The 23639-nt window shown below is 47.5% G+C and overlaps 1 protein-coding gene across 7 annotated transcripts in view; it reads left to right on the top strand.

The window, feature by feature from the left end:
* The window catches only part of LOC115173287 (histone-lysine N-methyltransferase ASH1L), a 52794-nt gene that overhangs the window by 2922 nt on the left and 26233 nt on the right, over positions 1-23639 (top strand). For 6 of the 7 annotated variants that reach the window (XM_029731244.1, XM_029731248.1, XM_029731243.1 and 3 more), the window contains exons 3-11: positions 2377-3145; positions 6513-10956; positions 13140-13755; positions 13940-14113; positions 14249-14343; positions 14454-14527; positions 14791-14836; positions 15038-15146; positions 15386-15592. In XM_029731244.1, the coding sequence (XP_029587104.1) occupies positions 2576-3145; positions 6513-10956; positions 13140-13755; positions 13940-14113; positions 14249-14343; positions 14454-14527; positions 14791-14836; positions 15038-15146; positions 15386-15592 (6335 nt within the window). In that variant the 5' untranslated portion in view covers positions 2377-2575. Of the gene's footprint in view, positions 1-1153; positions 1770-2376; positions 3146-6512; positions 10957-13139; positions 13756-13939; positions 14114-14248; positions 14344-14453; positions 14528-14790; positions 14837-15037; positions 15147-15385; positions 15593-23639 lie in introns of those variants that run through there. The other variant, XM_029731245.1, reaches the window with a different exon arrangement.

The raw sequence follows: 23639 nt of genomic DNA, 5'->3' as shown, positions 1-23639 counted from the left end.
CGATTCTTTGATCTCCAACTTCTCCTTTTTTTGTAGGAAAAGGAATATTCCCCACATCACTTTACTAAATCTCTTTATGTGCATATGACATTAGCGCTACGTTGAAATGTACCCTAATAGAAAGAATGTGACATTTCCTTCTGTAACATCAGTAGGAGTAATCTTTCTGAATGTTAATTGTATCTCTAGAGTAGTAGGCTAATACATAATATCACTGTCCTGAGAATAACTGTCCCACTGACCGGAGAATGGCCATTAGTGTAGGGGCAGAGAAGGACACATTAGAGCTGCTCTCCATCAGCATTTTGATATATTGCGATGTAGGCCTAATATGCAGAAAGAGAAAAAAAGTATGATCTTTGGTCAGTCTGTTTGGAAATATTAAACTAGGTAATGGGCATAGTGTGGTTCTGTTCAAGCAAAACACCTTGTATGACTATAAGAGTGAGAGAGATGTTTTGACTAACTTGTCCGGCTTTACTCTAGTCGTGTCAATAGAAATGTACATCCCTTGCTACTACAGCAGCTTATTTTTGGCATACCAGCAGTCAGATCAGCAGAAGCTGTAAAATGAATGTGAACACACTTACACTTCTTGAAGCAGCAAGTATTGAAGAAAGAGGGGAATGATTGTCACAGAGTGGAGGACATGGGGAAAGGGGAGAGAGAGGGAAGGGTGGGGGGAGAGATGTGTTTTCGATTAGTAGGAAAACAGCAACTCAAGTTTGTCTGCTGTTCCTAGAGTGAAAGGGAGCAAAGTTTTATTTTTTACATTTAGACTTTATTTAACTAGGCAAGTCAGTTAATAACAAATTCTTATTTACAATGACGGCCTACACCAGCCAAACCCGGACGACGCTAGGCCAATTATACACCTCCCTCTAGCACTGAGATGCAGTGCTTTAGACCGCTGCGCCACTCGGGAGCCCTCAGGAGGGAGGTGTGATTTGAGTAATGTATGTCAAATCAAATTGTATTTGTCACGTGCTGATACAGATTCTTACTTACAAGCCCTTAACCAACAATGCAGTTCAAGAAATAGAGTTAAGAAAATATTTACTAAAACTAAAGTAAAAAATAAAATAAAACGTAATACAAAATACAGGTTAGTCGAGGTAATTTGTACATGTAGGTAGGGGTAAAGTGACTATGCATAGATAATAAACAGCGAGTAGCAGCAGTGTATGTGGTGGAAGTTTGAGGCGAAATGGAGTGAGTAATTGAAGTAAACATAGAGAAGTGGGTGTGGGGAAACACCGGCAAGACTCCAAGTTCTGGACCACAGTTATTGTGATTCTGCAGAAAACGTCTGCCTCCACCAAGCCCTACTAGCTACTAGTAAAACAATCCAGAACAAGTCGTCTCGCAAGCTTCTGAACGTTGTCGATTTTAGCTCTCTGACTGCTTTATCGGATGACTTACCCGACGCACGCTCTGGCTCCACTAAGTGAATTTGTTAGTGCTTTCTGCCACAGTAGGGCAGGCACACAGAAACTGTCAGCATGCTGCTCTCTCTCGCTCTCTCTCATTGGCTGCTCCAGAGTGGTTGGGAACACCGGCCGCATCCTCTGTCCCCCAGAGAGCCCAATGTGCTGAGGTCACAGTTCTGAATCGCCTCCAAATGACTTCACTCGGAGAAAGCACCTGCTTTGGGCGAGCCCGCATTAAATCACTCAGTGGACGTAGGGAGCCGGAGCAGACCATTTCTTTCATACGGACACTTCCCTCCTCCAAGAACACAAATGGGAACTTTGCCGCAGCACTACACTGTGAGCATTATGAGACACATTTTCAATAAAACTAATAAGATATCCATGGGGGATGGTTAATTTAGCAGCTTATCACAAATCACCTGGGTAGTGGTGGTGGGGTCTATAGCATGATGTACTAAAGTATCTGAGGGTCAGAACGAAGAAGTCAGTGCTGATCTAGGATCAGGTCCCCACTGTCCATGTAAAAACTGATCCTAAACCAGTACTCCTACTCTGATACGCTTGATAGTGGCATACAGACCTGGAGGGCTGTTGGGAGTTGTAGTTCTCAGGCGGATGGCTGTTATTTAGTTCTTGAGCAGCAGAACTACACCTCTCTTGTCGAATAGATGCCCATTTGTCTAAATAGGTCACAGATTGAGGGAAGCTGTAAGGACGAACACATCCATAAAAAGTCACCTAGAGATGAAGGACAGCCACTAAGGAAATAGATGATACAAATATTTCACCTTTGTCTCGTCTCCCTCACTATGGTAAAGGATGCCTTGCAGTGCTTATAAATGTATTTTGTTTTTGATAAAATCTCTTCTGTTATCTGTTGACTAATATCAAACTCTTGTCTTTACTATTCCCCACCCATCTCTACCCGTCTTTCTCTCTACAGCTTGAAGGACGGAGAAAGAGGGCTGGGCAGCCAGGAAAGGAGCAAAGCCACCAAACAAGGATTGCTTTTCAGCTTCCCCAATATCCCCTTTCCCCCTTCACCCCTATCCCGTCTCCTTCTGCACCACGGCTTTCCCTAGAAACTGTACCTGGCGTCCCAAACATCCCTCCCTAATCACCCCTCACCCCCTAAATCTCTGATGGATCAGAGGACTCAGGGGGGGCCTGCTACTCCACCCCCCCCCCTCACCACTGCTCCCCCAGGAGAGCGAGAGAAGGAAGGAGGAGGTGGGAAGAAAGATGAGGAGGAGGAGAAGAAGGAGGAGAGAGAGGGGTCGCAGAGGGACTCCTCTTCTGCTGCAGGTGGAGGAGGGGGCTCTGGTGAGCAGCAGCCACCCCAGTTCTCTGTCAAAGAGACTAGCCTCCATGAGGGCAATGTCAAACTCAAGATTGGCCTGCAGGCAAAACGCATGAAGAAGCCACCCAAGATTCTGGAGAACTACGTGTGTCGGCCGGCCTTCAGGGCTACCGTGAGACCAAGCGGGCGCGGAGGTGGCCGGGGGAGCCGCGGAGGAGTAGGGACAGGCGACGGGGGCAACCAGACCCAGAGTCCTCCACACGGCAGGGAGAGAGAGCAGAGTCCTGGCATGAACCGACCCATCCCATTGTCTTCATCTCCCTCTGCTGCTGCCCCTACTCCTCCTCCACCTGTTCCTGCTCCTTCTACCACTTCACCCAGTCCAGTGAATGGGAGTACTCCAGCTAAACGGGTAAGCAAGGAAAGCATGTATTATGCTAGTACGTTGATTAAAAAAAACATATCCCTGTCAAACAAGGAATCCTATCCAAAGAGACTATTAGGAATTGCACAAGACGTGTCTGGCTTTGGACTGTGCCAGAAATAGGCTAAGCAATACTGACAGCCAGGCCACACATATGAGAACATTTCCAATTCTTCCAACACTGTTTCACTGGTTTGAATTCACAAATTATATTTCTTACTTGTAAAGTCGATTTGCTTCATATTTTACACAATCATCTCAGTTTCTTTGAGTGTATTCACTTTGTGTCCCATTCTGGCTTGTCTCCCCTTCCAATCATGCCCTGCTTCTCTTCTCCCTTCTCTCTTCTCTGCTCTGCTCTGTCCTAGTCTGTCCCGAATACGTTTTGAGTTTAGAGCAGTGCTCTCCAACTCTGTTTCTGGAGAGCTACCCTCATGTAGGTTTTTGATCCAACCTCAGCTATAGCTAACCTGATTCAACTATTCAACCAGCTAATTATTAGAATGAAGTGTGATAGATTAGGATTAGAGCAAAAACCACAGGACGGTAGCTCTCTAGGAACGGGGTTGGAGAGCCTTGGTCTAGAGCAGGGGTGTCAAACTCAAATACCCAGTGGGCCAAAATGTAAAACCTGAACAAAGTCGCGGGCCAACATTGAACAAATGAACCTTTTAATATGGACCCAAACAAGTTTTGCTTTAACATTGAATATGGAACAAGCATCGCTTATTACCATACAATATATAATTTAATAGTGGAGACATGCAAAATCGAATTTCAAATGAAAAAACACATCAATGGCATTCATTTATTAAATAAATAAAATTTAAATAAAAATCGTATGCCTCTTCTATTTGCAGCCTTCTGATTTAAATACCAAAATAAACTTTTTCCACTGGCTAATAATTTTACAAATAAAATGATAATAAATCAATCAACCATTCAAGCCCATGCCTTGTAGCAAGAAAAAGTGCACAAAGAAAACGTTAATTATTGCACACTGATCTAATCTGATGTGCCCATTTTCGCCATTTTTGGGAAGGGATAGCGCGCTGACATGAATCCTACAGACGAAGAACCATATATGTGACAATTTTTCCATTTTAAGATAACCAGTTATTTTTATATTATTAATTGTGTGTACCACATTAGGTGTTTTATGGTTGACAAATAATTCACCATACTCATATCTTCCAACAACAATTGATATTTTTTTGTTATTTCAAAAAATACTTATTTTATTGCTGTTTTAATTTTTTAGAATGTGGAAGAACAGTATATCTCCAGCGATGATTTCAGTTTGTGGAAGAACAGTATATGTGACATTTTGCATGACACTTGTAAGATGTCCTTTTTTAACACCTGATATGATGTTTTAAGTACTTTCAAGTACAGATGCCCTTCATGTAAATAACTTAAATGCAATATGTAGTTAATTAATTTGTATGGAGGTTCATTTAAAGGTGGTCTATCAACTTTAGCACTGATGATCCACAGAAATGACATGGCAGTCAGCATTGGCTTTAGCCCACTCAGTGTCACTTTGAAGCTGTGTGTAGGCCTTTTCGGCTTTTCGATGGTGCAACTCACTTTCAACTGCAATCTTCCTCTTCTCCTCTTCAGATGTTGCTGCTGACATCTTAGTGAAGAATGCGTCACATTTGCCACAGGTGTCACTCCTGGGTTGGCCGAAATTGAGACTGCTGTTTGAAAATGTCCCTATAAACCCAGAATTTTGCAGATGATGTGGTATTCTTCTCTTTGTAGAACATATACATTTATTGATAGTAAAACATATACTGTAGCACATTCAGGGTATTGCTTGATCAGGACCCCCATCTTTCACACACTCCCAACCTATACACAGAATGAGTTTGTATTGCACCATTGTGTAACACTGCACTTTTAGAGTTAACGTTAATGTACGTATCATTACTGTCAAAGTTAAACTATGCAAGTGTTCAATATAGCTATTATAATAGGAGTTTTGTCCTATTTCTAACCTGTTCTAAGCCGGAGAGAATCAACGCTTGTTGTTTCTCGTATGGGACAGTGTAGAAACTGTTTAACAGATGCAGCTTGCGCTCATCAGTCAACTTTCCACAATCCTTTCTGCACGTCGTGGAACACACTCTTCCCTGCAGGATACAGTGTAACGTTACATATAACTAGCTAGCTACTGTAGCCATGTCGAATCATCCGGTGGATGGACAAAAAGTAGCTAGCTATGTTTCTTCTATAATCTAGCAATAACATTTGTAACGATAGTGTATAAATTAGTAGTCAACGAACTTTAGCTAATATGTTTTCTCTATAGTTACAAATTAGACAACCCAGAACATACATGTTAGTTACTGTACTCTATAGCTAGCTAGCTTGATTGTTTGATATACGGTTCTTCCACATACCTCTTTTGGACAGCTTTTCACAGTTTTTTCTTGACCCTTACGATTTGTATAGGGTTTTCCCGCATTCCGTAAGATCTTCCTTTGCCTGTCTTTCCATTCTTTTAGTTTTGTTTTACGTTTCTTTCCCACATTTCGGCGATTTTCATCAGCAACAGAAAAGTTGTGCGCTTATCCGTACATTCTGAGTGGTGCACATAAACGGTTATTCCACGAGAGCTTTTTTTTTTTTAAATGTCACATATACGGTTCTTCGTCTGTAGGATTCAGTTGTGGCGTCTATGTTGCTATGACTACTGTCACAGAGGAGAGGGCGTTTCTGGGTCCTGTCCTGATTGGCGCGCGAAAACAACAGCAGAGCATTATGGGATTCGTAGTATTAGCGGTGAAAGCGCTGTATAATACCGGCGGGCCAGCTCCAGTAGTAATTTGGTATTGTCTTGCGGGCCAAATATAATTACCCCGCGGGCCAAATTTGGCCCGCGGGCCAGAGTTTGACACCCATGGTCTAGAGGATCTTCCCCTCTGGGCAGAACTGAGAAGCAGTAGAGGACAGGAAATCCAAATCAATGAACTACAGTTTACATAGGGATAAACAAAACCTGATTGGATTTCATATAGACTGTCTAGGTTGCCTTATTGACAGGGTTGTGCTTTAAGCCTGCTTTATGTGGTTGTCAAATGCTTCTTTCTGAACAAAATTGTTTCGATTAGGTTTTCACTTCCAGATAATTACCAGAAAGCATTGCCTGGGTTTGGATACATATCAGGAGATTACAAATGTCAAAATAGTTAGACATTTAAAAAAAAAATAAAAAAAAGGGGGGGAAAAAAGCTTTTTAGTGAAACACAACAATGCCTTTCTGGGAACTACCTTTCTGTGAAATGGGTAGGCCTTATCTGCAATCAATGGCCTTTTAGATTTTAATATTTGTATTCTCTTTTCGCAGGGTCTTCCAAAACTGGCCTGCAAGTCGGACAAATTTGAGGCGAAGTTGGACGGGAAATCCGCCGCCTCTACGGAGAGACCGCTGAATCTTCATCGTCCTTTGACAGACGGCAAAACGCACCATGCCTCTGGGAAGAAGACGCCCACGCCCCAAACCAAGTCCCCTACCTCCTTGCCCTCCCCTCCTGCGCCCCCATCACCGGAACCCAGTGTGGAAGCCGCTACTAAACCTCCTGGGTACACTTACAGCAGTGAGGGTCTGAGGGAAAAGGACCGGGGTGTTCCTAGTTGGGGCGCTCCTACTGTCACTGAGAAACTAGCGCAACTCATCGCCACCTGCCCTCCCTCAAAGTCCACCAAGGTGAAACCCTCCAAAACAACTCCCTCTCCCACCACCCACACCACTTCTAATTTTATGGCCCCCACTCCAAAGCAGCGAGACCGCGCTATGGCCAACAGGGCGACCTATTCTAGAGCGGTCCATCTAGCTCCACCCCCTCCTGTCTCTCGCCCTCCTGGCCGCCCCTATGGCTCCCGGAACAATAAAGACAATGTTTTGGAGAAGTCATCCACCCCGCCTGGGAAAGAGGAGGCAGATGGGGCCAGCAAGTCTGACAGCAGCAACAACAGCAACAGCAGTCGCAGCAGCAGCCCCACATTAACTTACGGTGGCGGCAATAACCGCCTGGCAACAATTTCAAAGGACATCAACGACAGCAACAGTAATGGCACGAAGCCACTACAGTCACGTCTTACTCACTGCCCACCGCCTCACTCTGTCTCCTCCTCTTCCTCTTCACCACCGCGTTTGTCTTCCTGCTCCTCTTCAGAGAAGGGGACGGGGAGCGGGCCAAGTCGCCAGGGCTCCCCTGCCTCTCAAGGACACCACTCCCGAGACCGAGACATTTCCTCCCAGGCAGAGGAGAGGGAGAGCAGTGAGAGGGAGCAGGTGCGTGACCGGGACGGCCCCAGAGACTTAACCAAATGCTCCCTTCCTTCAGCATTAGGCAAGCAGGAGGCCAAGGACAAGGGGGCTAATCAGTCACTCAGAGGGGAGAGAGGCAAGAGCTTGAGCCCCAGTAAACGCAGTCCCAACCCCATTAAACGCAATCCCAACCCCAATAAACGCAGTCCCAACAGGGAAAGAGATGGTCACACCAGCGGTACCTCCAGTCCCCCTGAGTCTGTGAGACGGACTGCCTCGCCACCAGAGCCCGCCGGCAACCATTCACCCCCTCCTCTCAGAGACGAGTCCCCTGGGGACGAGTCACCGGGCTCGCCCCCAGAGCAGGAGAACAAACCCCTGAAGAAGCGGCGAGGCAGAAAGCCCCGCTGGACCAGAGTAGTGAACCGGACACAGAGGGCGGGCCAGTACAGCCCCGTTGACCAGTGCGAAACCATCATGCCTTTATCCTCCTCAGGCCTTGATACTCCCCCGCCCATACGCAGGCCTGTAGGACGGCCTCCTAACCCCAATAAGGTTAAGCCTCCCGCCGTGTCTCAACTCTTTCCTCAGCCAACCAGGAAAAGGGGACGGCCCAAGTCTAAAATGCCAAGGCTGGATGCCCCCACTCGGGGACGTCCCCCTCACAAGCTGGCCCCCTCTAAGGTATTTTCTTTACACAGGTCGAAAGAGGAGCAGGACCCCCCTGTTCTCCACCCAGAGGTAGATCTGAATCCTCCCAAACCTATGCCCAGGAAGCGGGGGCGACCCAAACGCCTGCCCCCTACCTTGCCGCAGGAGGGTCAGCCCCCCACTCTGGCACCGGAAGCGGGGGACGGGAAACAGTTCCGGACCAAGGGCAACGGGCAGCTCATCATGAAGACCATCATAGGCAAGATCAATAAGATGAAGAGTGTCAAACGCAAACGGTTCCTCAGCCAGATCCTATTAGGACCAGGGTCCGGACCAGAGCAGGAGCCCCCCAGAGGAACTGCCAGTGGGGTGGTGGGCCAGGTAGCAGCTGCAACCCAGTCACTGTCCTCCTTGGCTGCTTCTTTCGGAGGCAAACTGGGACCCCAGATCAACGTAAGCAAAAAGGGGACGATATACATGGGGAAAAGGAGAGGGCGCAAACCTAAAGCGCCAACAAATCCCTCGTTGGCAGCTCCAACACCACCCACTGAGGGGCCTTTCCTGTCCCCAAACACCACTTCGCCCCTCCACCACCATCAATCTCAGCCGCAGCACCAGCTCCCGTCTGCCGAGGTGTTCCCCTCCCCCTCACTCTCCCAGTCCAGCGGAGGCCAGAGTCCCATCAGTGACTCCTGCTTTGTGGCGCCAGGGGCAGTGCACTTCCTGACGCACCCGCACTTCCACAGCCACGGCCACCACTCGTTCCCCTTCCCTCCACCGACATTCTCAGCCCCCTCCCCTCGCACTCTGGGCCCTCTGGGCTCCTCGGCTGCCGTGGCCTCCCAGAAGAAGTCGTGCCGTGGCTACCATCACCACCACCATCATTACAGGCAGCACTACCACTACCGTAAGCTATCCCCTCCTAGGCCCCTCCACCCCACCTCCCCTGCACCTCTGAGTGAGCTGAAGGAAGCCACCCCCTCTCCTGTCAGTGAGTCTCACAGTGAGGAGACTGTACCCAGCGACAGCGGCATAGGAACAGACAACAACAGCACTTCTGACCGGGGTGAGAAGGCCGGTGGGGCAAGTGGCCTAGGTAGCGTGGGGATACCACCTGGTATGGCCAGTGGACTGCTAATGCCAGGGGTGATGGGCTCAGCCGTGGGGTTAGGGGTTGGGCTTAACCCTCGAGGTGGACTAAGACACTCGTCCTCAGTGCTGCTGGAGCACCCATCGCCCTCTCCGTCACCACTGGGGGCGAGGTCCTCACCAGACCCCCGCAGGCCCCACCTGGCAACCCCTCCCTCTGCACTAGTGGGCCACAAAGAGAAACACAAGCACAAATGCAAGCGCCGGAGTCACGGCTGCCCGGGTTACGACAAGCTAAAGAGGCAGAAGCGCAAACGCAAGAAGAAGTACCTGCAGCTGCGCTCCCGGCGCCAGGACCCCGAATTCCTGGCCGAGCTGGATGAGATTGTGGTGAGGCTGAGTGAGATCAGGATAGCACACCGCACCCCTGCGCTCAGGCTGGGCAGTGGGCTGGGGATGCCCCCGGGAGCTGCGGGGGCGGGCAGAGTACCAGGGGCGGTAGGCAGGGCCACTGGGGCCATAGGAGGCGCTGGCGGCCCCCCTCCGCATCACTACCTGCACAGAGACCTGCTTCCAACCATCTTCAGAATAAACTTCAGCGGCTACTACTCCCCCCACCCCTCGTATCCCTGTGACTCTCTGCACTACGTCCGCAAGCCAGACCTGAAGAAGAAACGCGGGCGCCCTCCCAAGCTGCGGGAGTCCATGTCAGACGTACCATTCGTTCATGGGCTGGGTTTCCCGCTATCTAGCGGTGGGTTCTACCACCCATCCTACAGTGTTCCATACTCCTCTGGTCCCCTTGGTCTGGGCTATTACAGAGGATACCCCCCAGCCAGTGCCCTGTACCCCCATCACCAGAACTCCCACTCTGCCCCATCCCACCACTCCCATCACTCCCCCTCCTTCCCCCCACCACCTCCCTCGTCCTACGTGCACCACCACCACCCGTCACACCTCCTGCTCAACCCCTCCAAATTTCACAAGAAGAAACACAAGCTGCTGAGACAGGAGTTCCTGGGTGGGGGCCGGTCTCCCGTGCTCTACCCGGCAATGTCCTCAGAGCTGTCGTTCGGCTGGCATCACAAACACAAACACAGACACAAACACCAAGAGCGCTGCGCAGAGGAAGACGGGGAAGAGGGAGGAGGAGAGAGCCGAGGTGAAGCCGAAATTTCCGAGAGCCCGGGGTCAGGAAGGGGAGAACGCGGGGCCGGAATGGCCGAATCTTTGCAGCGCTGTCGCTTTGGAAGAGACTCCACCCCTACTACCACCAGTGCCAACAAACAAGCCACGGCCACCTCGGCCAACTCGCCTTCCTCGTCTTCCTCTTCCTCAGCTGAGAGGTACAAGCGCAAGGAGACATCCCTGTCCTTCCTGGGGCCCTCTCGCCTGGCCCAGGGCAGTGCCAGGCCCAGGGCCCACCAACACGTAGAGTCCTGGTTCAGGATGGGCAGCTCCGAGGCAGACTACGCTAAGCTCTCCCGGAACCCCGCAGCGGTCGGCCAGAGCCCGTTCACAGACGGCCAGGGAGAAGATCCAGCGGGCTGCTCAGACAGCGAGGAGGAAGACGAGGAGCCCCTCACACCCACAGACGAGGCGGATCCCAAGTCCCAGGACCCCCCGCACCACACCAACCTGTTCGCCACCGCCCTGACCCCTACCTTGCTGAGAGGAGGCCGAGGCAGGAAGGGAGGGGCGGCAGAGAGTTCTAACTTCACCCGGCTGGAGCGGATGCTGAGAAAGGAGCACTCCACGTTAGCAGAGAGGAGAGAGATGGGTGAGTCATTGTGACAGGGCTTTCTGTTAGAGAGCGATATGCTGAAATACAGTGAGCTCCAAAAGTATTGGGACAGTAAAAATGTTTAGTTTGTTTTGGCTCTGTACTCCAGCACTTTGAAATTTAAATTATACAGTGACTAAAGGTTAGTGTAGACTGTCAGCTTTCATTTACAAACTTGTTGGATGCATTTTCTGTTTGTTTTGGTGGTGTTTCAGATTATTTTGTGCCCAATAGAAATGAATGGTAAATAATGTATTGTGTCATTCTGGAGTCACTTTTCTAACTTTCTCACGATTCATTCATGATTATCCATCATCATGGTAGCATCCACATTAATGTAAAAGTGTTTAGAAACCTATTCTATTCTTATTTACACTGAACAAAAATATAAACGCAGCATGTAAAGTGTTGCATATTTTTGTATAGTTACAGAAATATAAACGCAGCATGTAAAGTGTTGCATATTTTTGTATAGTTACAGAAATATAAACGCAGCATGTAAAGTGTTGGGTCCCATGTTTCATGAGCTGAATGAAAAAATCCCAGTAATTTTCCATACGCACCAAAAGCTTATTTCCCTCAAATTTTGTGCACAAATTTGTTTACATCCCTGTTAGTGAGGATTTTTCCATTGCCAAGATAATCCATCCACCTGACAGGTGTGACATATCAACAAGCTGATTAAACAGCATGAACATTACACAGGTGCAGCTTGTGCTGGGGACAATTAAAGGCCACTGTAAAATGTGCATTTTTGTCTCACAACACAATGCCACAGATTTCTCAAGTTTTGAAAGAGCGTGCAATTGGGATATTGCTAGAGAATTGAATGTTCATTTCTCTACCTTAAGCCACCTTCAACGTCATTTTAGAAAATTTGGCAGTACGTCCAACTGGCCTCAACCGAAGACCACATGTAACCACGCAAGCCGAGGACCTCCACATCCGTCTTCTTCACCTGCGGGCACATTGGTAGCCAGGTTGACCTCCCCTGCCCAGTCATGTGAAATACATAGATTAGGGCCTTATACATTTATTTCACTTGACTTATTTGCTTATATGAACTGTAACTCAGTAAAAACACAATGCCATCCCCTGTATGTACATCTACCCTCCACCGGCCCTGACATTAGAAAGCCCTAACCAGTGATTAAGGCCTTGGCAGCATAACCCCCATAATTACTTAAACTGGCCCTGCTTTTGTGTGGTTGTCATTGTAGCCTTGTAGGATGTCCAGCGAGATGTTCTATTTCCATAAGAATAGTTTACTCGCCGTGATAGTTGAGCTGGACGTTTTGTTACAGGCTATATTTGGTAGGCTTCCCCATCAAAAGCTATCAAACTGAAAGGCTGCGTGCGTCTCTGTCTTAGATCCCTGTGTAAACACTACACCTGCTCTCAGCTAATATAGATGAACAGGGAAGACTGGGTGATTTGGGTAATGATTCAGCTCCATCAAGCTGCCTGGCTGCCATTGACTGAGATAAGTGTGTGTGTACTCTGTGTGAGAAGGCCAGGTACGCTCGGTGGAAGGCTCCTGGTGAGGTGGCATGTTGTAGTTTGAACCCAGCCAGGGTAATCCAGGATTAGAGCTCAGGACACAGGGTCGTCCTGCGGTCACCACCACCATGGAGGTAGCCTAGTAGGCAGGGGGGCAGAGGGTGGGATAAACCACACACAGGAGTGTGAACCAGAAGAGGGGAGAGGCAGCAGGGGGGATGCTGGAGTGGCTTGGTGTCGATTGGGCAAATTGACACAGTCCCCCTTTATTTATAGTAGGACCCTTCACTAATGTGATGGACTTAATGCAACACTTTATGGCTTGAAAGGAAAAGCTGAAAAAGTATGAAGTCATTGTTCATTGCGTGACATAGTATTTCAGTTTGCTGAGGTGGGCTTAGCCTATATGTTTATACATAATGAGCTGCATTTTGGTGAGGGAATTGGCAGTGGATGTCAATGGCAAATGTAGTAATTTCCTTTCAATTTAAGGTTAAGCCTTGATAATTATTAGATAGCATTACAAGACTGACAGAGGAAATATGTTGGCCTAACAGTGGAACTAAGCTAGGGCTTGGAATGGATAATAAATATAAGTTTAGAAGTGTCACGTTGCAGCTTATTCCTATGTTCATCATCTAATTCCCCTCTCTTCTTTCTATTTGTCTGTTTCTGTGCAGGCGGTACATCAAGTGTCCAGACCCGAGCCGACCATTCTACCCCTGAGGACCACCTCAGGCAGCACCACCACCACCCTCCTCTGTTCCACACTTCCTCCTCCGCCTGCCTCTCTCATTGTGGACACAACTCGCCGTCTCAGGGCTGCTGCCTGGACGATGATGCCTCCCCTCCACACCACTCCCACCGGGCCCAGCCCTCCAAACACAGCCTGCACCACGTCAACAAGATCCTCCGTGCGAAGAAGCTCCAGAGACAGGCGAGGACAGGCAACAACATGGTCAAGAAGAGAGGCCCCGGGCGCCCCAGGAAGCATCCCTTGCCTTCCCCGCCCCCGTCGCCGCCCCCTCTGGCCGAAGTGACCCAGACCAGGCACCGGGAACGTGGAGGAGGAGCGTGGAAGGGGGACACTGTGACGGACGCGATCGAGTCGGTGGTCCAGGGCCAGTTCAGGAAAGGCCAGAAGAGGAAGCACTGGGAGAGAGACGAGGAGGAAGGGGAGGAGGTGGATGAACGAGCTCTGGACAGGGAGGAGAATCTGGGTGGCCTGGGGATGAGGGCTAGTGCTGAGGGAGGAAGTGGTTGGCTCACCCAAGAGGAGCTGCACAGCTTTCGCAGGTAAAACCACCACCACTACAAGCCAACACGTGATTGTAGCCTCAACGATGAGAGTGGAGAACCATGATTATGCTGCAGCTTACTTCCATAGGCAGCGCTAATCTTAGATTTTAGCAGCTGTATATATATATAGGAGACTGTCAAGCCAGTCATCACTATAAACTGAGTCTTTGTTCTATTTCAGTGCTCTGGAGGGGAAACCAGATGGCCCCTCCTCCCCGGAATGTCCGGGCACCGTCTCCATGGAACAAGCTCCACCCATGCCTATAACCAGCCAACGGGAAAAGAGAGCAGCCAGGCCTCCAAAGAAGAAGTTCCAAAAGGCGGGGCTCTACTCTGATGTGTACAAGACGGCAGAGTGAGTCCCATCATAGAGAAACACAGACATGTCAAATCTGGATATACCCGGTTTTGCTTACCAAAGGTCAAACCAGGAATATTTAAGGGCATATATGGACATCTCACTCTCTTTTTGTTTCTGTTTCTCTTTCAGTCCTCGTAGTCAGCTCCTGCAGATGAAGAAAGAGAAACTGGAGTACACACCTGGGGAACACGAGTATGGGCTTTTTCCTGCCCCTATCCATGTCGGTGAGTGTTCTTGCCTGCAAGCACACACACACACACACACACACACACACACACACACACACACACACTTTGTCATGACTTGTTACTTCATTTCTCTCTCCCCCTTTCAGGAAAGTACCTAAGACAGAAGCGCATTGATTTCCAGTTGCCTTACGACATCTTGTGGCTGTGGAAACATGACCAGGTGATCACTGCTAAGTGTTTTCCCCCTCAGAGTCGACAAGCTATAATAGCTTTAACAGGGATTTGTCCAATCTATATAAGGATTTGTCTCTTTTATGATGTAAGGCCTGCGATAGACTAGCGTCCTGTTCAGCAGGTGTACTTGAACATCAAGCTGCCTCACGATACATAAACAGGAGATGGGCTCCTGGACTATAAGCAGTTCTAGCTCGGACAAGGCTACTTACTTATGATGTAATAACCTACATTTCTTGGTGGTTTTAGCTCTACGAGAAGCCCGATGTCCCCCTTTATAAAAAGATCAGATCAAGTGAGTACACAGTCTGAAGATCCAGTCGCTTAAATTATAATGTAACCAAACGCTATTTAATGCTGTGTCCCAAATGGCACCCTGTTCCCTATATAATGCACTACCAAGTTGTGCACTATATAGGGAACAGGGTGCCATTTGGGACGTTACCATGGTCTGGTCAAGCTATTGTGTATATGTCCTTGCCTTGTGTAACTGTAGACGTCTATGTGGATGTGAAGCCTGTCTCGGGTTATGAAGCCACCACCTGTAACTGCAGGCCTTCCGGGGAAGCCATCGACAGAGGCTGCCTTGACGAATGCCTCAACAGGTATAAACACTGGTGTTGGAGACTAAAATAGACCGGCACACTGGTATATGCTCCCAGGCGTGCTATGTTTATCTACAAGGAAAACGCTTTCGACCCTGCTTGTGTCTTCAATTCTACATAAATGTTCAGAAATCTGCCTTGGAATAGCATCTCAAGATGTGAATTTAATTTAATATGAATAAATAATCTTGGTGTCTCCCACTTGGCTGCAATATAAGTATTTTCTCCCACTCCCTCAGGATGAGCTTTGCCGAGTGCTCCCCCGGCACTTGTCCGTGCGGGGAGCAGTGTGACAACCAGCACATCCAGAGGCATGAGTGGGTGCAGTGCCTGGAGCGCTTCCGTGCCGAGGGCAAGGGCTGGGGCATCCGCACCAAGGAGCCCCTCCGCTCAGGCCAGTTCATCATTGAGTACCTGGGAGAGGTCGTCAGCGAGCACGAGTTCAGGTGAGATAGATTTGAATGCATGTATGGATATGTGGGTTATTCACACATGACATAAACTCATCAAAAAAAGAAACGTCCTCTCACTGTCAACTGCGTTTATTTTCAGCAAACTTAACATGTGTAAATATTTGTATGAACCAAACAAGATTCAACAACTGAGACATAAACTGAACACGTTCCACAGACATGTGACTAACAGAAATGGAATAATGTGTCCCTGAACAAAGGTGGGGTCAAAATCAAAAGTAACAGTCAGTATCTGGTGTGGCCACGAGCTGCATTAAGTACTGCAGTGCATCTCCTCCTCATGGACTGCACCAGATTTGCCAGTTCTTGCTGTGAGATGTTACCCCAGACTTTTCTGTGGGGAATGGCCCTAGCCCTCACCCTCCGATCCAACAGGTCCCAGACGTGCTCAATGGGATTGAGATCCGGGCTCTATGCTGGCCATGGCAGAACACTGACATTCCTGTCTTGCAGGAAATCACACACAGAACGAGCAGTATGGCTGGTGGCATTGTCATGCTGGAGGGTCATGTCAGGATGAGCCTGCAGGAAGGGTACCACATGAGGGAGGAGGATGTTCTCCCTGTAACGCACAGCGTTGAGAATTGCCTGCAATGACAACAAGCTCAGTCCAATGGTGCTGTGACACAGCGCTCCAGACCATGACGGACCCTCCACCTCCAAATCGATCCCGCTCCAGAGTACAGGCCTCGGTGTAACGCTCATTCCTTCGACGATAAACGCGAATCCGACCATCACCCCTGCTGAGACAAAACCGCGACTCGTCAGTGAAGAGCACTTTTTGCCAGTCCTGTCTGGTTCAGCGACGGTGGGTTTGTGCCCATAGGCGACGTTGTAGCCGGTGATGTCTGGTGAGGACCTGCCTTACAACGGGCCTACAAGCCCTCAGTCCAGCCTCTCAGGCTATTGCGGACAGTCTGAGTACTGATGGAGGGATTGTGCATTCCTAGTGTAACTCAGGCAGTTGTTGTTGCCATCCTGTACCTGTCCCGCAGGTGTAATGTTCGGATGTACCGATCCTGTGCAGCTGTTAGTGTCTTAACGACCATTCCACAGGTGCATGTTCATTAATTGTTTATGGTTCATTGAACAAGCATGGGAAACAGTGTTTCAACCCTTTACAATGAAGATCTGTGAAGTTATTTGAATTTTTACGAATTATCTTTGAAAGACAGGGTCCTGTTATTTTCACAACCGGAATTATGGGCTCATTAGCTGGCGGTACCCGGAAAGGGCAGGGTTTTGATGACTTAACAAGTTGTAGGTGTGTCGAGGCTTGACCCCCTCACTGGCCAATCAGAACGTGCTCCATGGCAAACAATGCGGTTGCTTCAAATTGTGCATTTAGGGATTTTTTATATTTCTTTAAACGATGAGAAAAAAAATCATGAAGTTACATGTGAATTCACAATGCAGATATGGTCCTGCGTATGACCTCTAGGGGGCAATGCAGTTCACTCTACCGCTGTCATGGCTACCAGATGGCGCTCACCTTACTGCTGTCTCTGCGTTGCACCTCTCCATGTTCTCATTGGTCAGTACATTTTTTATTTATTTATTTCACCTTTATTTAACCAGGTAGGCAAGTTGAGAAAAGTTCTCATTTACAATTGCGACCTGGCCAAGATAAAGCAAAGCAGTTCGACAACATACAAAAACACAGAGTTACACATGGAGTAAAACAACATACAATCAATGATGCAGAAGAAAAAAATAAGACTATATACAATGTGAGCAAATGATGTGAGATACGGGAGGTAAAGGCAAAAAAATGCCATGGTGGCAAAGTAAATAAAGTATGGCAAGAAAAACACTGGAATGGTAGATTTGTAGTTTGAAGAAAGTTAAAAGTTAAAATATAAATAATATGGTGCAAAGGAGCAAAATAAATAAAATAAATAAATACAGTAGGGGAAGAGGTAGTAGTTTGGGCTAAATTAAGGATGGGCTATGTACAGGTGCAGAGATCTGTGAGCTGCTCTGACAGCTGGTGCTTAAAGCTAGTGAGGGAGATAAGTGTTTCCAGTTTTAGAGATTTTTGTAGTTCGTTCCAGTCATTGGCAGCTGAGAAATGGAAGGAGAGACAACCAAAGGAGGAGTTGGCTTTAGGGGTGACCAGAGAGATATACCTGCTGGAGCGCGTGCTACAGGTGGGTGCTGCTATGGTGACCAGTGAGCGGAGATAAGGGGGGACTTTACCTAGCAGGGTCTTGTAGATGACCTGGAGCCAATGTGTTTGGCGACGATTATGAAGTGAAGGCCAGCCAACGAGAGCATACAGGTCGCAGTGGTGGGTTGTATATGGGGCTTTGGTGACAAAACGGATGGCACTGTGATAGACTGCATCCAGCTTGTTGAGTAGGGTATTGGAGGCTATTTTGTAAATGACATCGCCGAAGTCGAGGATTGGTAGGATGGTCAGTTTTACGAGGGTATGTTTGGCAGCATGAGTGAAGGATGCTTTGTTGCGAAATAGGAAGCCAATTCTAGATTTCACTTTGGATTGGAGATGATTGATGTGAGTCTGGAAGGAGAGTTTACAGTCTAACCAGACACCTAGGTATTTGTAGTTGTCCACAAATTCTAAGTTAGAACCGTCCAGAGAAGTTATGTTGGATGGGCGGGCAGGTGCAGGCAGCGATCGGTTGAAGAGCATGCATTTAGTTTTACTTGTGTTTAGGAGCAGTTGGAGACCACGGAAGGAGAGTTGAATGGCATTGAAGCTCGTCTGGAGGGTTGTTAACACAGTGTCCAAAGAAGGGCCAAAAGTATACAGAATGGTGTCGTCTGCGTAGAGGTGGATCAGAGATTCACCAGCAGCAAGAGCGACATCATTTATGTATACAGAGAAAAGAGTTGGCCCAAGAATTGAACCCTGTGGTACCCCCATAGAGACTGCCAGAGGTCCAGACAGTAGGCCCTCCGATTTGACACACTGAACTCTGTCAGAGAAGTAGTTGGTGAACCAGGCGACGCAATCGTTTGAGAAACCAAGGCTACTAAGTCTGCCGATGAGGATGTGGTGATTAACAGAGTCAAAAGCTTTGGCCAGGTCAATGAATACGGCAGCACAGTATTGTTTCTTATCGATGGCGGTTATGATGTCGTTTAGGACCTTGAGCGTGGCTGAGGTACACCCATGACCAGCTCTGAAACCAGATTGCATAGCGGAGAGGGTGCGGTGGGATTCGAAATAGTCGGTAATCTGTTTGTTGACTTGGCTTTCGAAGACCTTAGAAAGGCAGGGTAGGATGGATATAGGTCTGTAGCAATTTGGGTCAAGAGTGTCACCTCCTTTGAAGAGGGGGATGACAGCAGCTGCTTTCCAATCTATGGGAATCTCAGACGACACGAAAGAGAGGTTGAACAGGCTAGTAATAGGGGTTGCAATAATTTCGGCAGATAATTTTAGAAAGAAAGGGTCCAGATTGTCAAGCCCAGCTGATTTGTAGGGGTCCAGATTTTGCAGCTCTTTCAGAACATCAGCTGAATGGATTTGGGAGAAGGAGAAATGGGGGAGGCTTGGGCGAGTAGCTGTGGGGGGTGCAGTGCTGTTGAATGCAGTAGGGGTAGTTAGGTGGAAAGCATGGCCAGCCGTAGAAAAATGCTTATTGAAATTCTCAATTATAGTGGGCTTATCGGTGGTGACAGAGTTTCCTATCCTCAGTGCAGTGGGCAGTTGGGAGGAGGTGTTCTTATTCTCCATGGACTTTACAATGTCCCAGAACTTTTTAGAGTTGGAGTTGCACGAAGCAAATTTCTGTTTGAAAAAGCTAGCCTTGGCGTTTCTAACTGCCTGTGTGTATTGGTTTCTAACTTCCCTAAAAAGTTGCATATCGCGGGGGCAGTTCGATGCTAATGCAGAACGCCACAGGATATTTTTGTGTTGGTTAAGGGCAGTCAGGTCTGGGGAGAACCAAGGGCTATATCTGTTCCTGGTTCTAAATTTCTTGAAAGGGGCATGCTTATTTAAGATGGAGAGGAAGGCATTTTAAAAAAATAACCAGGCATCCTCTACTGACGGGATGAGGTCAATATCCTTCCAGGATACCAGGGCCAGGTCGATTAGAAAGGCTTGCTCGTTGAAATGTTTCAGGGAGCGTTTGACAGTGATGAGTGGAGGTCGTTTGACCGCTGACCCATTACGGGTGCAGGCAATGAGGCAGTGATCGCTGAGATCTTGGTTGAAAACAGCAGAGGTGTAATTAGAGGGCACATTGGTTAGGATGATATCTATGAGGGTGCCAGTGTTTGCGGCTTTGGGGTTGTACCTGGTGGGTTCATTAATAATTTGTGTGAGATTGAGGGCATCAAGCTTGGATTGTAGAATGGCTGGGGTGTTAAGCATGTCCCAGTTTAGGTCGCCTAGTAGCACGAGCTCTGAAGATAGATGGGGGGCAATCAGTTCACATATGGTGTCCAGAGCACAGCTAGGGGCCGAGGGGGGTCTATAGCAGGCGGCAACGGTGAGAGACTTGTTTTTGGAGAGGTGGATTTTTAAAAGTAGAAGTTCAAATTGTTTGGGTACAGACCTGGATAGCAGGACAGAACTCTGCAAGCTATCTCTGCAGTAGATTGCAACACCGCCCCCTTTGGTCGTTCTATCTTGTCTGAAAACGTTGTAGTTAGGGATGAAGATTTCACAGTTTTTGGTGGACTTCCTAAGCCAAGATTCAGACACAACTAGGACATCCGGGTTGGCAGAGTGTGCTAAAGCAGTGAATAAAGCAAACTTAGGGAGGAGGCTTCTAATGTTAACATGCATGAAACCAAGGCTATTACGGTTACAGAAGTCATCAAAAGAGAGCGCCTGGGGAGTAGGAGTGGAGCCAGGCACTGCAGGGCCTGGATTCACCTCTACATCCCCAGAGGAGCAGAGAAGAATAAGTATGAGGGTACGGCTAAAAGCTATAAGAATTGGTCGTCTGTGACGTCCAGAATAGAGAGAAAAAGGAGCAGGTTTCTGGGGGCGATAAAATAGCTTCAAGGTATAATGTACAGACAAAGGCATGGTGGGATGTGAGTACAGAGGAGGTAAACCTAGGCATTTAGTGATTATGAGAGAGATATTGTCTCTAGAAACATCATTGAAACCAGAAGATGTCATAGCATGTGTGGGTGGAGGAACTGAGAGGTTGGATAAGGTATAATGAGCAGGGCTAGAGGCTCTACAGTGAAATAAGCCAATAAACACTAACCAGAACAGCAATGGACAAGGCATATTGACATTAAGGAGAGGCATGCTTAGCCGAGTGATCAGAGGGTCCAGTGAGATTCAGACAGCTAGCCGGGCCATAGGTAGCAAGCTGGTGGAAGATGGGAGGGAGGTCTGTTTTAGCCACCTCGTGCGTTTCCGTCTGTGGGTTAGTGGGGTTCCATGTGGAAGGGGGGACCTGTCCAAGTTGGCAAAATAGTTAGTTATAGTGGCCCAAGAAAAGTGTCCGATAGACCTATTCAGATCGCAGCCGAAAAGACAGCTAACGATTAGCCGGCCGCAGATGGGCGATCAGGTTACGTCGCGACGGAGGGGCCAGTTGGATAACTCCCTCGGGCAGATAACGTCGGTGGTCCAGTCGTGAAGACCCGATGGGGCTCCGCATCGGCAGTAAAACGGGTCAGGATAGGTGAGTTGTAGCCCAGGAGACACTTCAGCTGGCTAGCTCAGGAATAGCCCACGAGTGGCTGACGGAACTCTTCAGCTGGCTAGCTGGTTAGCTCCGTAATAATGGGACTTCATGTCCCACTTCTCATCAATGTGATGGCCCTTTGCAGTGGATGTATGACAGCGTGTCCATAGACATTAACAAGCTGTTGTTAACCTGGGCTGGCACAATTACCGTATAACCTCGTAACCCACGGTTATGGATGAAGACCATCATGAAAATAAAAGAATTGTCATAACCCTTTAAAAAAAATGTTTGTGTGTGTGTTTGGAACCAACAGCTGACTGAAGATGGGACTGCCGTGCATTTGTGCGGTTGAGTCCATTTCTCCCGTAACATGGACTCTTAACAACGTGATGAAACTTTGTTGCTCCTTGCTGAAACAAGCAAATAAGTATTTGGTTGCCTAGGCAACACCCCCAACAATGCAACAGCAGCGCACATAGAAATACAATGAATAGAACGTGCTTGGAACCTCTAACCTTGGCAATTTGACTGGTAAACTCATGGGTACACTCGCAATGGCTGCCTGGTATTGTGGTGCAATAATTTCCATGGTAATGTCAAATGGTAATTCAAATGATATTAACTGATGTGGCTCATGCAATGGAATGTATTTTTTGTTGAATTAACAAATCATAGCACATATTTTATTTCCTGCTTTGCTCCTATGTGTACACTTGTAACCCATTATGCCATCACTAACTTGATTGGGGACCTTCGTTCTATTCATTCTATTTCTATGCCAGCGCATCCAGTCAGAGGAGGGGAGAAAATGTGCGTAAACTCCCCTGTTAGTTTTGTTGTTGCCATTTAAATGGTTATTACGGGGACCGCAGTCATTTGGCTGGCCAATTACCGTCATCCAAAATTCCATGACTGTCTCAGCCCTATTGTTAAGGTCGCGTATGGGCTGTTTGAGAGCTCACGCTTGTACTTGCAGAGCAGTCATTGCACAATTTCTCCATCCGCTGCATGTCAACTGCAATCATTTCTATAATCAGCACTGTGTCATTTTCTCACGCCGTCCATTATTGCACTTCTTTTGTGTGAAGAGCCTGTCAAATGTCTGTTTTCAGGGACCTGCGCTGCTGCCAGGAACGGTTTGAGTCTCACGGTGCCTCTGTTTCAGATGGTTAAGCATTGCAACTGTACTGCCATTAGCTCAATTCCACCTTTCAAAATGTGCATTTCACCACCTTCTCATTTAACTCAGTATATCGGACTTCCCTGCTGTCGCTTCCCTGTCTCACTCTCTGCCATTTTTCCAACCGTTAACAACGATGACGTGCGGAGGACTTTATATCCGTGGCAAATAAAAAAAAGACTAACTCTAATCAAATTGTAACATATACGCTGGGAGTCAAACAAGTGCAGGTGGTGAGTTTAATAATAAACGGAACATCGAACAATATAACAAGCAACGTATAGACATGAAATACATAAACAATACTGACTGGGGAAAGAACCTAAGGGAGTGCCAGATATAGGGAAGGTAATAAGTTGTGATGCACCGATATGACATTTTTAGCCGAAACCAATATTTGATATTTTCCTTGACAAAAAAAAACGATACCGATATTTAGAATTTTAGCGGCCTTTTAACCATTCTAGTACAGTTAAATAGTTAACACACACACATGGACACAGCGGTCTAAGGCACGACATTCAGTGCAAGAGGCGTCACTACAGTCCCTGTTTCGAATCCAGGCTGAATAACATCCGGCCGTGATTGGGAGTCCCATAGGGCGGCGCACAAGTGGCCCAGCGTCGTCCGGGTTTGGCCAGGGTAGGCTGTCATTGTAAATAAGAATTTGTTCTTAACTTGCCTAGTTAAATAAAGGTTACACATACACACACACCACACTGATCAAAAAGTTATTTTGTTGGCATTTACGAATGTCCCCATTACCAGTAAAACATAATCAAAACCTATTTCTTTCATTTACTTGCTGTGCTGTTTCATTGTTCATTTGTTCAGTCATTTCACTCTCAACCAGGATTTCTATGGAACACCGTTTGGGTCTTTGCGTGTCAAAAAAGAAAACAATGACCAATAGATAACTCTATTTGACTAGCCACAATAAGGATTAGCCACAATAGTGGACTTTGCGATTAGCCTTCAAAATAAAAAGTATGTCATTGACAGTGAGGTAAATCAATACAAATAGTACAATTATGCCATAATTGAATAGATCATGCTAAACGAGGTTGGAATGTTGTTATATAAAATCAACAAAAGACAATAATTTGTTAATTTGACAAAAATCTGTTGAAATCACACTGGATCTATTATACTTTAGAATTGCATTGGGGCCATACTTATTTCACTGTACAGCCCTACCTATGGATTGTGG

The sequence above is a fragment of the Salmo trutta genome, chromosome 34 (assembly GCF_901001165.1).
Source record: "Salmo trutta chromosome 34, fSalTru1.1, whole genome shotgun sequence".
Lineage (NCBI taxonomy): Eukaryota > Metazoa > Chordata > Actinopteri > Salmoniformes > Salmonidae > Salmo > Salmo trutta.
The sequence above is the reverse complement of the archived record's forward strand: the minus strand, read 5'-3'. Positions and strand labels throughout refer to the sequence as shown.